General features: G+C 37.0%; 1 protein-coding gene across 1 annotated transcript in view; it reads right to left on the reverse strand.

Moving 5' to 3' along the window:
• ARHGAP24 (Rho GTPase activating protein 24) overlaps positions 1 to 17,194 on the reverse strand; it is a gene marked incomplete at both ends in the record, with an annotated part of 409,839 nt that overhangs the window by 256,279 nt on the left and 136,366 nt on the right. The window contains one exon of the mRNA XM_079714372.1: positions 14,743 to 14,830. Within this exon, the coding sequence (XP_079570498.1) occupies positions 14,743 to 14,830 (88 nt within the window). The remainder of the gene's footprint in view (positions 1 to 14,742; positions 14,831 to 17,194) is intronic.

A 17,194-nucleotide genomic window follows, 5' to 3' on the forward strand; every position in this document is an offset into this window, starting at 1 on the left:
TTGGCCTCTGTGGTATCTAGAAAATTAACCTATCCATATTCTCATTGGTATAAGGAAGCTGCAGCATGTGGTGGTTTTGTGGGCTCAGATGAGTGTGAAGCCTGGTTTTAGCATTTATTAGGAATGTGAATTTTATCACTGTTGATGAGTGAGAGGAATGGCATCTATCACAAGTTTATCATATTAAATGAACTGTTGTATTTAAAATCTGACATTCATTAGTACAGGCCTCACACATTTCAGTGAACGTTAGCTCCAAAAATTATGGAAGTGTTTCTCATACTGATGTTAAAGGAAAACTGGTGGGTTAGGAGTAGAGATATGTTCATAAATGAGTGGTGGGGGGAATAAACTACTCCTCTGAGAAAATAAGTTTGTTAGTTTTACGAGCAAACAAAGTATTGACATTTGGTGTGAGATACTTAGAGCATTAAGACGCTAATGTACATTGTAAAAAGGAGAGTTCAGAAGAAACTTCAAGCTTACTTGATCTTGCAAGGGATGCTTCCATCTCAGAATACTTATGAATATCTCCCTGAGCTTGTGTGGACTGAACAAAGTATGGGAAATGTTTCTCATGCTAGCCACACCCAATCTCCTATTAATGGTATTCATTGCTTTAAAAGTCACATTACAGATTTCAGCTCTGGTCAGATTCTAGAGTTCTAAATGAGCTAAGACAAAATTTAAAGTAAGGGTTTCGGTTTGGTCACTAAAACGTTTTAGATTCATCATGACTGGGGGAAAAAAAGAGATATTATTCAGAGACGGAGCTTCTAAATAAAAATGTTGGCAAACAGGTCCTGAATCATGATGTTGAGGCAGTGGGTAATGCCATGGCCTGGGGAGACACTCTGTCTCAGAATTCTAATTTTGTCTCTGGTGGCACCAGTGGGGATTAGTGATTTATAATAGTATCTTCAGACTCCTTTTCATAGGTTTGCTTTTTTTAATCTAGCACAAGCGTTGGCTAGCTATGGCACATGGGCCAAATCTGGTTTACTGTCTATTTTTTACATTTTTAAGTGATTGGAAAAAAATCAAAAGAAGAATAATATTTCTTGATATTTGAAAATAATATTATATCCAGATTTCAGTATTCATTAATAAAGTTTCATTGGAACACAGCCATACCCACTTGTTTTATGCTACGACAGCAGAGTTCAGCAGTTGTAGCAGATACTTTATGGCCAGCAAAGCTTACAGTATTTGCCCTCTTGTTCTTTCTGGAAAATGTTTTCTGACCCCTGATCTAGGATATAGAATGAATGATAGAAATGAATATGAGTAGGTCAACATGTCTACAAATACTGTAAGAGAGCCCTTCTCATATGGACACTTATCAAAATTGGGATCTTATGATCGGTTTATAAATGCTCCAAATGTCTTTTGGTTGACATGGCAGTAGTCGGAATTTCAAGAGATTACAAACATTTTTAAATGCTCTTTGTGACATTTTAATGGCCTCTTTTAAATGTATATTTTAAGGCATTTTAAGTAGGAAGGGAATTTTGAAGCAAACATCTCAAATACTTTTTTTATATAGAAGAATACGAGTAGCTAAAGCATGCTGATTTTCAATGCATTTATTTAAGTCATGTTCAGAACTACTTGTGTACACAGAATTATGTTTTCATACCATAACAATTCCTACTCACATTCTCTAAATGGTTTGCACACATTAACTAAGCAAAGAAAAAAAAATACAAGCTTCAGGGCTGCCTACAGACATAGGCAGACAAAAAAAGAGATTGTCCTATTTGCCTTTGGGTAACAAATATAAATACATGGCTTTCAACTTACAGTACTAACACAAAAGGGAAAAACTAAGATAAAGAGTGTGTTGTAAAATTAAATGCCCTAGCAACATATTTAACCAGTGATCAAGAAAATGACCAACTTCTATGCTAAAACACTACTAAAATATCCCCAAATTCTCCTATAAAGTAGATAACAAATTTAAATGACAGCAAATTAATTTATCCAATAACATTATTTGATCACCCTAGAAGGAGTTGCAAACTTGGATGATAAACTTTCATTGCTGATGTCACATAATTATCTCAAAAACTCAAAAACTGGCTACATGCCTTTCCTTCTCAGAGACACCATGAATATCTCTCAGATGGCCTCATATAGCACAGCTGCACTGACCATCTGAGTAGGTTCAAGTTTTGGTAAATTAAAAATTTTGTAGCCTCCAGAGCCATGAAATGTTCTCCAGAAAGTTTTTTGTAAGTGCATAAAATAGGTCTGTAGAGTTACATAATCATAGAACCAGTGAGGGGGAAAAACACAACTGAATCAGGGCAGTAAAATTCAAAAACTGATTACTAGCACCACATAGTTACAAATAATAAAAAAAAATTGTCATGTTTATGCACATATGTATATAGATGAAATAGATGATATGCAGGAACACAGAGATGAATAGCTAAATATAGAGATGGAGATAGAAAGATAGAGACTAATAATGTCTCTTGTCCCTAAATTTAAATTACAGTTCTAAAGCTGGAGTCCACAGTTGGGTTTCAGGGACTCTCTGAAGCCCCCATAAATGTCAGCAATTTTGGTAGGTAAATGCTTTTTTTTTTTTTTTTTTTTTTTTTTAGAAAAAAGATCCATAATGCATTTATTGGATTCTCTCAGCACCCATGTTTTCTAACTTTTCAATCACCCCTGAAAATTCTTCTGGAAAATAGTTAGAATGGAAACATTTTTTATTAAAATTTACATATGTAATTGTCTAAGGATATTATTAATAATTAGTATATTCCTGGCTAAACTTGGGATAAATGACACCTTCTCCTTTGTTGAAGGGTTTACTTTCATTTCCAGGCAGATGAAAATCACTTTAAATTACCTTTCAAATTTTCTCTTTTTTTTTCTTTGTTACCATAGCTGCCTCTTCATCTCTCATCCCCTTTTTTCCCCTGTGTTCACCTCTTCTATTCTTTTTCTGGGGGAAGGAAGAGAAAAAGAAAACCTCCACTTTCTAGTTATTATTGATTTGGGACACTGGGCTGAGATGGGGCTTTGGGAGTCTGAGATATTGGTAATTGCCCTTAAAACTCATAATGGGTCTCTGCTTGAATAATACCTGTGCAGGTCACTGGACTGATTCCCAATAAAGGAACAGTATGAGGTGTGCTTGTTGGTGGCTAGACAGTGGTGATAACTTGGCTAGTGTGCAGAGGAAGTTAGTGAAGAAGTGAGACCAATTTCAGCAGTGTGAGTTCTGCCATGAAGAGAACTGAACTCCAGCGTGTAATAATTTTCTGTAAGAAAAAATTATAGGTGCAGATTCGTCCTTTCACATAGCTATTCACATATAAGAAAGTCCACTGCAGACAAGTGTGGTTTTCTCCCCACCTTTTCATGACAGTATAGTTGTGGCCTTATAACTCTTAAGTGAACATCTTTAGCCAGTGCATATCTTTATGATAGGCTTACACATATAAATAACTGAATGTAAATGAAAATGCCTATTCTCACTTCAAGTGCCCAAAGTGTCATCCTTAATGGATGAGCTAAGAAGAGATACAAGTCTATCCACTTCAATTACCACTAATAAAAACTGTTCATAAGTTCATATTTCAAAAACTAGGCTCCATCCTCTAATACTCTGATATCTCATATTTTAAGCCAGAATATATACATATATAAAGTCAGTGATAAGTAATATATATATTTATATTTATATTTACACATGCATTTACTAGCTAGTGTTAGCTGTTTGACCTTGATCAAACTACTTTTCTGTGCCTCAGTTTCTTTATCTGGAAATGGATATAGTAATAGAGGTGAGGATTAAATAATAATGTGGTAAGGATTAAATTAAGTGATACATTGAAAAAGTCTGAAACATTGTCTGGAATACAGAAAGCTAGATACAGATAAAGCTATAAATACTCTAATGGATACTGTGATGCTCTGTCTAGATCCCAGAGGCCAGTATATTAGCTGATGGCTCATAGAGGCCCTCATGGAAACTGTTCTCCATTGCAACCTGGAGCTGCTTCACATGAGTTTACTTGTCTCACCTCCCCCCAGTCAATGACTAGACTAGCTGATGCCAGGAAACAAAGGATTGGTCCCTCAGGTTAGAGCAACTCTAGGAAGCATCCAAGCTCCAGAGCTTCCCATAGCATCAGCTGAGACATTAACTGCAATGGTGTTTTGGGCCAGCTTCTCCTTCTGCCTGAGCCTGCTTTCCTCAATTCCTTAGAGATGAAGTATCTCCAGAGAGCACTCCCCAGTAAATGTTCTAACATAACTCTCCATCAGAGTGTGTTTCCCTGGACTCCAATCTAAGATTATAGATATAGATAAAAAGTCATTTTTCTATTATCCTGAAATTGTTAGGATCTGAATCTGAAGAGAGAAGTTACTGACACTCTAAGTTTAAAAAAAAAAAAAAAAAAGAAGGTTGTGCCTGGCCACTTCCCTATAGAGCTTATGGAGAATACACATTTCAGAGAAGGAACCCAAATGTCATCCCTCTGCCCCTGGCTATTACAAGAGGAAGACTAGAAAAGAGGAAGTGCCACTTGGATATAACAGTTTTCAAGATGAACACTATTTTTTGAGGAGAAAGAAGAAAATTCTCTGAACCATCAGAACAAGTCAGGGGAGCACAAGAGAGCTGCTCATCAATTCTGAAGCTAGAGCTGTCACCTAGCCCTTCTCCAAGTTGCAGACTCACATGATGTGTGAAACCACTGAACTGCTGGGTGTGAAGCTCATGCTTTATGGAGAAGGGGGAAAGATGGCAGGGTTGAGGGGGGCAGTGACAGCCTGTATATCCCCTACTTGGCAGACCAGGGTCCATGAGTTTCCACATAGCTGAATAAGCACAAAGCAAGCAGCTGGCCTCTGAGCCATTTTGTTGGTAGCCCATCTACCTTAACCATGCCCAAGGTAGAGACTCCTATCACATGACATGCATTTCCAATTCTAGGGACATTATAAAATCTTCAAAGGCACCTCATGAGAGAGTCAGCATTTGAAGGGGTGTGTAATAACCAGTCAGTGTTAAGGTGCTACACCCCAGTGGAAACTTCTCTGCAGGAAGATCTCTACCTCCTTCCATCTTTCTCTTGGTATCATTACCAGAGAGGAAGGCAGAGGCGTAAGAAAGAGGATGTGAGGAGTTTCCCTCCACTTGAACCACTAGAGCAGCAGAAAGGTCTTTGCTGTACCATGAGGCGGAAAGATCCTACACAGGAGGGAATAAGCCTTCAACATAGCAAAGTCGGGAGTAGTTACTGCCAACAATAAACCCATTTCATATGGTTGACTTTCCTCCATAAACCTGGTAAATATATACACTTCAATAAGTACTCGGCACCTTGCATTATATTGTACTAGGTGTTACGGATATAGTAATGAGAAGATAGATGTTGTTCCTAACTATATGAAGTGCATACATCCTCATCTCTTTTTACCTGTCTCTGTTTCTGAATCACTACTTCTTCTCCCTCTGGCAGGTTATTCTTCTAAGAAAGCTAAGACATCAGCATTCCATTAATTACTCTATTTTGTTTTAACATCACAAGGGAAACATGCACAGAAAACATTTTGAGAAGCAAAGAAACCGACTGCATTTTCCCTCTTCGAAGACTATGCATTAAAGGTCTGCCAACATTTTTCCCTCAACCACATTTCCCCAAAGCTTAGTACTTGGCCATAAAAGCTCACTCCAGTCTAAAATTTGGCATGTCTGACAGCAAAGTCTGCAAATTTGCCAATTTGGATCACATCTCCTTTTTGAATAACAAGCAGATAAATAGGAAAAAATTGGAGTGAAATACTATAAATCATGACATTATTCAGAGAGACAATTCCTTTCATGGGATAGTACTCTATAAGAAATTAACCCTAAATTATGATAATTCGTTTCAGATAGATTTTTACAAAAGGCTAAAATCTGCAGAGAAATGTTATACAAAAACAAATGTAATTAAGTACTATACAAAGACCTGAAACCCTCAATTCTATTGGAAAATCTTGAGTTTTCTTTCAAATTTACACACGATTATTACTTAATTTCATAGAGCATTTCAGACTAAAGCAAAACCAAAAATGGAACAAAACAAAGTAGCATACATGGAAAAATTATAAAGATATATAGGTGCTAAAGATATATACATATAATGTGTATATAAATATACATTATATATTTTGTTATATATATATATACACACACAAGTCTACACACTCATACACAAATGTGTGGGTATGTATATACTGCTAGGACATTTGGCAAAGAGCTTTCTGAAGGTATTTGCCATTTTTGCTAGAAATCATTATAGGCACATATGATTAAAGAATTTAATCCTATTCATCATTTTTCATTGGTTGTACCTTGGGTAGTTGGGCTTGAGGTATTTGTCCATAAAGACAGAATCGTGTTGGATATGTAAGTATCATTTGCAGGATGGGATTTCAGAAGTTGTGATCGACAGAATTCCACAGAGAAAGTTAGTGTAAAATAAGTATGTGTTACAAGGATCTGCAGACAGGCAGTCCTGCAGAAGGTTCTATACAAGGCATTGACCACATTTCTCCGAACCTTCCTGTTTCCTGCATTTTCTGACAAGTGAAAACACTCTTGGACTTTCCAGATTCTCTATGTCAAACTATCACACAATTGGAATAATTAGAAAATATTAACTTGTGATTCTCATTTGCAAAGATAAATCAAGTGTCATGCTATCCCTAAGTAATCTTTTTTTTTAACATCTTTATAGGAGTATAATTGCTTTAAGATGTTGTGTTGATTTCTGCTATATAACAAAGTGGATCAGCTATATGTATACATATATCCACATACACCCTCCCTTTTGCGTCTCCCTCCCACCCTGCCTATCTCACCCCTCTAGGTGGTTACAACGCACTGAGCTGATCCTCCTGTGAGATGGAACTGCTTCCCACTAGCTATTTTACATTTGGTAGTGTATATAGGTCAGCGCTACTCTCTCACTTCGTCCCAGCTTCCCTTTCCCCTTCCTGATGTCCTCAAGTGCATTCTCTACATCTGTGCCTTTATTCCTGTCCTGCCCCTAGGTTCATCAGAAGCATTTTTTTTTTTAAGATTCCATATATATGTGTTAGCATACAGTATTTGTTTTTCTCTTTCTGACTTACTTCACTCTGTATGACAGACTCTATGTCCATCCACCTCACTACAAACACCTCAATTTCATTTCTTTTTCTTGCTGAGTAATATTTCATTGTATATATATATGCCACATCTCCTTTATCCATTCATCTGTCGATGGACATGTAGGCTACTTCCATGTCCTGGTTATTGCAAATAGCGCTGCAATGAACATTGTGGGACATGACTCTTTTTGAATTATGGTTTATTCAGGGCACGAGCCCAGTAGTGGGATTGCTGGGTTGTACGATAGTTCTATTTTTAGTTTTTTAAGGAACCTCCATACTGTTTTCCATAGTGACTGTATCAATTTACATTCCCACCAACAGTGCAAGAGGGTCCCCTTTTCTCCACACCCTCTCCAGCATTTATGGTATCTAGATTTTTTGATGATGGCCATTCTGAATGGTGTGAGATGATATCTCATTGAAATTTTGATTTGCATTTCTCTAATGATTAGTGATGGTGAGCATACTTTCATATGTTTGTTGGTAATTTGTATATCTTCTTTGGAGAAATGTCTATTTAGGTCTTCTGCCCATTTTTGGATTTGGCTGTTTTTTGGGTTTTTTTTGATATTGAGTTGCATGTGCTACTTGTATATTTTTAGATTAATTTTTTGTCAGCTGCTTTGTTTGCAAATATTTTCTCCCATTCTCAGGGTTGTCTTTTTTTCTTGTTTATGGTTTCCTTTTCTATGCAAAAGATTTTAAGTTTCATTGGGTCCAATTTGTTTATTTTTGTTTTTATTTCCATTTCTCTAGGAGGTGGTTCAGAAAGGGTCTGGCTGTCATTTATGTCATAGAGTGTTTTGCCAATGTTTTCCTCTAAGAGTTTTATAGTGTCTGGTCTTACATTTAGGTCTTAAATCCATTTTGAATTTATTTTTGTGTATGGAGTTAGGGAGTGTTCTAATTTCATTCTTTTACATGTAGCTGTCCAGTTTTCCCAGCACCACTTATTGAAGAGGATGTCTTTACTCCATTGTATATTCTTGCCTCCTTTATCAAAGATGAGGTGACCATATGTGCGTGGGTTTATCTCTGGGCTTTCTATCCAGTTCCATTGATGTATTTCTATTTCTGTGACAGTACTATACTGTCTTGATTACTGTAGCTTTGTAGTATAGTCTGAAGTCAGGGAGCCTGATTCCCCCCCAAGCTCCATTTTTCTTTCTCAAGATTGCTTTGGCTATTCGGGGTATTTTATATTTCCATACAAAATGTGAAATTTTTTGTTCTAGTTCTGTGAAAAATGACATTGGTAGTTTGATAGGGATTGTGTTGAATCTGTAATTGCTTTAGGTAGTATAGTCACTTTCACAATGTTGATTCTTCCAATCCAAGAACATGATATATCTCTCCATCTGTTTGTGTCATCTTTAATTTCTTTCATCGGTGTCTTATATTTTTCTGCATACAGGTCTTTGGTCTCCTTAAGTAGGTTTATTCCTAGGTATTTTATTCTTTTCGTTGCAGTGGTAAAAGGGAGTGTTTCCTTAATTTGTCTTTCTGATTTTCCATTGTTAGTTTATAGGAATGCAAGAGATTTCTGTGCATTAATTTTGTATCCTGCTACTTTACCAAATTCATTGATTAGCTCTAGTAGTTTTCTGGTAGCAACTTTAGGATTCTCTATGTATAGTATCATGTCATCTGCAAACAGTGAAAGTTTTACATCTTGTTTTCCGATTTGGACCCTTTTATTTCTTTTTCTTCTCTGATTGCTGTGGCTAAAACTTCAAAAACTATGTTGAATAATAGCTGTGAGAGTGTGCAACTTTGTCTTGTTTCTGATCTGAGAGGAAATAGTTTCATTTTTTCACCACCGAGAACAATGTTGGCTGTGGGTTTGTCATATATGTCCTTTATTACGTTGAGGTAGCTTCCCTCTATTCCTACTTTCTGGAAGGTTTTTATCATAAATGGGTGCTGAATTTTGTCAAAAGCTTTTTCTGTATCTATTGAGATGATCATATGGTTTTTCTCCTTCAGTGTGTTAATATGGTGTATCACTTTGATTGATTTGCATATATTGAAGAATCCTTGAATTTCTGGGATAAACCCCACTTGATCATGGTGTATGATCCTTTTAACGTGCTGTTGGATGCTGTTTGCTGGTATTTTGTTGAGGATTTTTGCATCTATATTCATGAGTTATATTGGCCTGTAGTTTTCCTTTTTTGTGACATCTTTTCTGGTTTTGGTATCAGGGTGATGGTGGCCTTGTAGAATGAGTTTGGGAGTGTTCCTCCCTCTGCTATATTTTGGATGAGTTTGAGAAGGATAGGTGTTAGCTCTTCTCTAAATGTTTGATAATTCACCTGTGAAGCCACCTGGTCCTGGGCTTTTGTTTGTTGGAAGATATTTAATCACAGTTTTAATTTCAGAGCTTATGATTGGTTGTTTATATTTTCTATTTCTTCCTGGTTCCGTCTTGGAAAGTTGTACTTTACTAAGAATTTGTCCATTTCTTCCACGTTGTCCATTTTATTGGCATATAGTTGCTTGTAGTAATCTCTCATGATCCTTTGTATTTCTGCAGTGTCAGTTGTTACTTCTCCACTTTCATTTCTAATTCTGTTGATTTGAGTCTTCTCCCTTTTTTTCTGGATGAGTCTGGCTAATGGTTAATCAATTTTGTTTATCTTCTCAAAGAACCAGCTTTTAGTTTTATTGATCTTTGCTATTGTTTCCTTCATTTCTTTTTCATTTATTTCTGTTCTGATCTTTATGATTCCTTTCCTTTTGCTATCTTTGGATTTTTTTGTTCTCCTTTCTCTAATTGTTTTAGGTGTAAGGTTAGGTTGTTTATTTGAGGTGTTTCTTGTTTCTTAAGGTAGGATTGTATTGCTATAAACTTCCCTCTTAGAACTGCTTTTGCTGCATCCCATAGGTTTTGGGTCATAGTGTTATCATTGTCATTTTTTTCTAGGCATTTTTTGATTTCCTCTGATTTCTTCAGTGATCTCTTGGTTATATAGTAGTGTATGGTTTAGACTCCATGTGTTTGTATTTTTTACAGTTTTTTTCCTGTAATTGATATCTTGTCTCATCGCGTTGTGGTCAGAAAAGATACTTGATATGGTTTCAATTTTCTTAAATTTACCAAGGCTGTGTTTGTGACCCAAGATATGATCTATCCTGGGGAATGTTGCATGAGCACTTGAGAAGAAAGTATATTCTGTTGTTTTTGGATGGAATGTCCTATAAATATCAATTAAGTCCATCTTGTCTAATGTGTCATTTAAAGCTTGTGTTTCCTTATTTATTTTCGTTTTGGATGATCTGTCCATTGGTGAAAGTGGGGTGTTAAAGTCCCCTACTATGATTGTGTTACGGCCTATTTCCCCTTTTATGGATGTTAGCATTTGCATTATGTATTGAGGTGCTCCTATGTTGGGTGCACAAATATTTACAATTGTTATATCTTCTTTTTGGATTGATCCCTTGATCATTATGTAGTGTCCTTCTTTGTATCTTGTAATAGTCTTTATTTTAAAGTCTATTTTTTCTGATATGAGAATGGCTATTCCAGCTTTCTTTTGATTTCCATTTGCATGGAATCTCTTTTTCAGTCCCCTAACTTTCAGTCTGTATGTGTCCCTAGGTCTGAAGCTGGTCCTTGTTGACAGCATATATATGGGTCTTGTTTTTGTATCCATTCAGCCAGTCTATGTCTTTTGGTTGGAGCATTTAATCCATTTACATTTAAGGTAATTATCAATATGTATGTTCCTATTCCCATTTTCTATTGTTTTGGGTTTGTTTTTATAGGTCTTTTCCTTCTCTTGTGTTTCCTGCCTAGAGAAGTCCCTTTAGCATTTGTTGTAAAGCTGGTTTGGTGGTGCTGAATTGTCTTAGCTTTTGCTTGTCTGTAAGGTTTTTAATTTCTCCATCGAATCTGAATGAGATCCTTGCTGGGTAGAGTAATCTTGGTTGTAGGTTTTTCCCTTTCATCACTTTAAATATGTCCTGCCACTCCCTTCTGTCTTGCAGAGTTTCTGCTGAACGATCAGCTGTTAACCTTCTGGGGATTCCCTTGTATGTTATTTGTCACTTTTCCCTTGATGTTTTTAATATTTTTTCTTTGTGTTTAATTTTTCATAGTTTGATTAATAGTTTGCTAGTTTGCATCTCCTTGGATTTATCCTGTATGCGACTCTCTGCACATCCTGGCCTTGGTTGACTATTTATTTCCTTTTCCATGTTAGGGAAGTTTTGAACTATAATCTTTTCAAATATTTTCTCAGACACCTTATTTTTTTTTTTTTTTTTTTTTTTTTGCGGTAGGCGGGCCTCTCACTGTTGTGGCCTCTCCCCTTGCGGAGCACAGGCTCAGCGGCCACGGCTCACGGGCCCAGCCGCTCCGCGGCATGTGGGATCCTCCCAGACTGGGGCACGAACCCGCGTCCCCTGCATCGGCAGGCGGACTCTCAACCACTGCGCCACCAGGGAAGCCCTCAGACACCTTATTTTTCTCTTCTTCTTCTGGGACCCCTATAATTCGAATGTTGGTGCATTTAATGTTCTTCCAGAAGTCTCTGAGACATTCCTCATTTCTTTTCATTCTTTTTTCTTTATTCTGCTCTGCAGTAGTTATTTCCACTATTTTATCTTCCAGGTCACTTATCCATTTTTCTGCCTCAATTATTCTGCTATTGATTCCTTCCAGAGAATTTTTAATTTCATTTATTGTGTTGTTCATCATTTTTTGTTTGTTCTTTAGTTCTTCTAGGTCCTTGTTAAAGATTTCTTGTATTTTCTCCATTCTGTTTCCAAGATTTTGGATCATCTTTACTATCATTACTCTGAATTCTTTTTCAGGTAGGCTGCCTACTTCCTCTTCATTTGTTAGGTCTGGTGGGTTTTTTCCTTGCTCCTTCATCTGCTGAATATTTCTCTGTCATTTCATTTTGTTTAACTTACTGTGTTTGGGGTCTCCTTTTCGCAGGCTGCAGGTTTGTAGTTCCCATTGTTTGATGTTTGCCCCCAGTGGGTGAGGTTCTTTCAGTTGCTTGTGTAGGCTTCCTGGTGGAGGGGACTGGTGCCTGTGTTCTGGTGGGTGGGGCTGGATCTTATCTTTATGGTGGGCAGGGCTGCCTCGTTTGGTGTGTGTTGGGGTGTCTGTGAACTTATTATGATTTTAGGCAGGCTCTCTGCTAATGGGTAGGGTTGTGGTCCTGTCTTGCTAGTCGCTTGGCATGGGGCATCCAGCACTGGAACTTGCTGTCTGTTGGGTGGAGCTGGGTCTTAGCGTTGAGACGGTGATCTCTGTGAGATGTCTCTCTGATTGATATTACATGGGGCCGGGATGTCTCTGGTGGTCCAGTGTCCTGAACTTGGTTCTCCCACTTCAGAGGCTAAGGCCTGACACCAGGTCAGAGCACCAAGACACTGTCAGTCACATGGCTGGTGCTTCTGGAAGGATGAGTGTTTCTTTCTAGTTCTGCTGCACAAGACGGGTTCACCCATGTATACAGGTGAAGCAGGGCCAGGAATGAAAAGTCCTATTTTCCTTTGTACTTAGTTTAGCTTCACTTGCTCACAGGGTGCCACATGCAGATGCCTTGCCCCAGCCTTTCCGACCAGAGTTTCTGGTGCAAAAAGCCCTAAGTAATCTTGATTTTGCAAAAATTGGTTAAAATCATGTGATACCAATCCTCACATCCTCATACAAATACAGAAACATTTGCCTGGAAATTCCATCCTAATGTTAGGGACACACCAAAAACCCCGATGACCAAGATTCATGGCTCAAACACTGCATTCTCAATGCAGTCATTGTGTTTTTCCAATTCTCTCTTTAAAGAAGTATTTGGCACAGTTCTCTTGTCACTCCATAAGATGATTCAGAATTATAAAACCTATTTTAGAAGGTACTACATATTGTATTAATGACTCAGAAAGCATCTTTTCAAATGAGCTATGGGCTTAGTATTGATATGTTTATTTTCATAATTACTGCAGCCAATCTGAACTTCCTTGAGAAAAAAGAAAGTATTTTTGGAATGACAATCTTCAGATTCTACAGCACACAGTCATAAACCCCTTAAACTTTGCTCATTAAAAGCCATTATATCATATGCATTTCACTCAAAACACATACCCAAGAACTGAAACCTTGGAGGGGAGGTTTTGTGATTTCATGGGCTTGAAGACACAGCTCTTCTGAGAACAGTCTTGACAATATCTACCTACAGTATATCAGAACATCTTCCCCCAAAAGTGAAATCTCTACACATTTAGTAGACTGCATGGGAAAGTAGACCTTTAGTGTTATTGAAGATACAGAATCAAAGCTGTCAGTTTAATACCATGCTCATTTCAAAGCCCACAGGCCTAATGTCTGAGAATAAACAGTGAAAGAAATTTCCTCTATTGATACTTCAAAGACTTTGCAACATCTGGAATTTGGTTCCATATAGGGTATTCCACTAAGAAGTAAGTATAAAAAGATTTTAATAGAACAAACAGGATTCAGGTTTCCTACAATATGTTCTCCCTGGGGGGAAACAACACAATGCATCCGACTAAGCTTTCTGCACTTCAGCTGCATTAATTAACATTTAGTCATGGATTCCATTGTGAGCCAGATGAACCCAGAGCTACAGCTGTTTTCATTGAGGGGAAAAAATATGCTTTCACATTTTAGATTCTTAGCATTTATAAATCTGGGGAAAATGTTTTATTGACTGCCTTTGTACTGTCATTATTGATATGCATTACATATTAGTCACCCAAATAAATTCACACTCACCCTAGGCTGTGATTATGTCAATGTTAATATCACATTAACTGGGTCAGTCAGAGCCAAAGCTATGAAAACCACATTCCTAACTCCCTTTTTCTTACACCAAGTGTTAAAGAAGGGCTAATGAACTGATCAGATAAGTAGATCACAGCCTTGAAAAGAGTGTTGCTGGGTGAGTCAAAGACTTAAGTGGAGATCAGGTATTCTGAGAGGGGTGGATGCAGATGACTAAAAAAAATGAACAGATGTTGAAGAAATGTAACTGCATGATCTGATGACTTGGCAGAGACATCCTCAATGCTACCATCCAAACATGTGGAAGTGGTTGGTTGTGAATGAAGATGAGGTACAGAACTGCAATCCTTTGTCAGTCATTGAAGGAGAGTTTTTGTTTTGTTTTGTTTTTATAGCAAAGGCTCCTTAAAGATGCAGTTTTGTAAGAAAATATGACAGTGAATCAGCTGGACAAGGCATTCTACATGGAACACCTGGTCAAATTTCATACCATAAGAGCACTGTAAAATCACCTTTGTCTCCAATAGTCCCTAACAAGTGCTGTGTCATGACTTCTGGTCAGCTCTGGAGTATCATGGACAAATGGAAATCCAATAGTCATGTGGCCACATGTATGTGTGTACATGTGTTCATTTGTACCAGTGTACAAACCTGGAATCATTATCTGTGTAAATACTAACCAATGTTGACCCTTGCCTCATCAAATTAATGTTCTTAGCCATGACTCAAGAAAAATAAAGGCTGTCTGACCTGTCTTCACCTTTACCAACATGGAATGGCAATAGTTGAATCAAACCAGAAAAATATCTTACCTGGAACTACTTCAAAAAGGAATTTTCCTGGGCTCTCTTCATTGCAGGGATGTTCAAGGACTTTATTTCCAGGCAGAAAAATAGTACCCTGTGAACACAAATGCCCCAAACATCATTATCAGATGGCAAATATTGAATATCATCATCATCAGTGAATATCCAAGGTGCATCTGTAACCCAGGGTACAGTAATATGCATCAGACTCATTTATATTCCCATCTAGTCCAAAATCATGTAACAGCGTCATATTCATTCAACATTTAACAAATATTTGTTGAGCACCTAATATATACAAAACACTGTTAGATGCTGAGTTCATTTTAAGCACAAATTTATTAAATGTATTCTGTGTGCTGAAAATTTTTACTGAGCATTCAACCAATATAATATTACTGTTAGAATAATATTATAAGGTAGGTATTATTTTTCCCCATTTTATAGCTGTGAAAACCAAGGCAGAGACATTCAATAACTTAGCCAATGCTGCCATAGCCTTCTCTTGATTATCCTCTCTCTTTTCTGTTGGATTTTCTTCCCTTTAGTGCATCATTATCATCAGCACAGAGACATATTTAAAACTCGATCCTATTTAAAAAGTTACTTTGACTCCACCTCCCACTCCAGTTCTCGTTTCATTTTTTTTTCCTTCCCTAGCAAAGAGTTGTCTACACTGAATCTATTTCCTCATATACATCCACTGCAGCTTGGTTTGTGCACTCATAATTCCAATTACATGACTCTCACAAGCTGTTTGCTTGAAAATTTTCAGTCCTCAATGAAATTGGCTTCTCAGGAGCATCCAGCACTATTAACTACCCTTTCTTGAAGTGACTTCTTTCCTTGGTGTCTCAGTGTTTTCCAGGTTTTCCTCTTACTTTTCTGTTGGCTGAGTCACATTTGCTGGCTCTAATTGACCTTTAAATACTGGAGTTTTTCAGAGATTTATTCAATGTTTCCTTCTCTTCTGACTTTATACCTTCTTTCTCCAAGCTATCTCATCCATGACTGTGATTTTATTAAACCATAAGGCAAAGAATATCAGATTAATAGTTCAAACCCAGGACTCTCAAAAGCATCTTAAACTAAACTTAGTCAAATTAAAATGCAATTAATTCTGGTCCTATTTATGTGTTCCCTAACTCAGCACCATCTTGCAATCAGTTGCAAAAGCCAGAAACCTAGCAGTCATTATCTCTATTCTACTGTATCTTTACCACCACCACGCCCTAGTCCAAGAGACTGTTGTCTCCTTATCTGGAATGTTTCAAATACCCATTCATTAAATTCCCCTCCATACTGGAACATCTTTTAATCCATTCTTTTTCCTTAAGGTGGTCAGAGTGATCTTTAGAAACAGAAATTAGATCTTGCAACTTTCCTGCTTAAAAATCTCCAATGGTTTTCTTTTGTCTTAGAATAAAGCTCTGGGAGGTCTGGCTCCACCTACACCTCTAAACTAATTTTTCCACTCTTACACTTTCAATGCTTTCTATGATCTAGTCAATTGTCCTTCTATAAATGGCATCATGCTCTCATTTACCTTAGAACTATATTCTTTCTCTGGTTGTTTTATACCAATTTTTCAGATTGACTGCATCTAAAATATACTTGCATAGCTTCCTGAATTTTCCTTAGACTGATTAACCAGTGTATGCAATTATGTTATTTGTAAGATTATTTAATTAATGTTTATCTCTATCATTAAACTATAAAAGAGCAAATATAATGCATGTTTTTTACCCTAAGCTACCGCCAAAGCCTAGCACTTCACATGGCATAAGTTTAATGTTTAAAAAAAGGGTATTGCTGAAGTGAATGCATACTGTTAGTACAGTAAACCCAGTATTCAAAACCAAGCACATTGGATTAAAAAGCCTGCACTCTTGTCCACTATATTATATTGTCCATTTTCTCAACTTGAAGCAATATTTAGCTCAAATAATATTTTACACAACTTCCATTCTGCCTGGCTTGGCAGAGAATATTATCGTCGTTATATTTGTCCCTCCTTCTGGGCTTAGAGTGATAAAGCAGAGCACTCCCTAACTAAAACCTAAGGAATTAGAGGTTAGAAGGATACCTCCCCATCTGTCTGCACCTTACAAGGTGAGATGTTGGAGGTACTGCCTTTGTTTTACTCCTCCAGGAAGTAAAATTTCCTACTTCTCATCATATCTAGTGTCCTCTTGCCTATGGATTCCATTCTACTTACTGGTATTTTTTTTAATAATTTAAAAGATTACTAAGTCTTTGAAAATATTCATTATAATTAAGACCATTTATAGAGAGGTTTATATAGAGTAATAAAATCAGTTGTTTCAATTACTAGTTTACCTTACTTCCTGAAATGCTTTCGTGAAATAATTAAATGTGTGATTTAGCTCAGTTTTAGAACATACCATCTACCCTTCTAGATAGGCACAACATTCATTTCTGCATGCATGTATGTTTG

The sequence above is a fragment of the Hyperoodon ampullatus genome, assembly GCF_949752795.1.
Source record: "Hyperoodon ampullatus genome assembly, chromosome: 1".
Taxonomy (NCBI): domain Eukaryota; kingdom Metazoa; phylum Chordata; class Mammalia; order Artiodactyla; family Ziphiidae; genus Hyperoodon; species Hyperoodon ampullatus.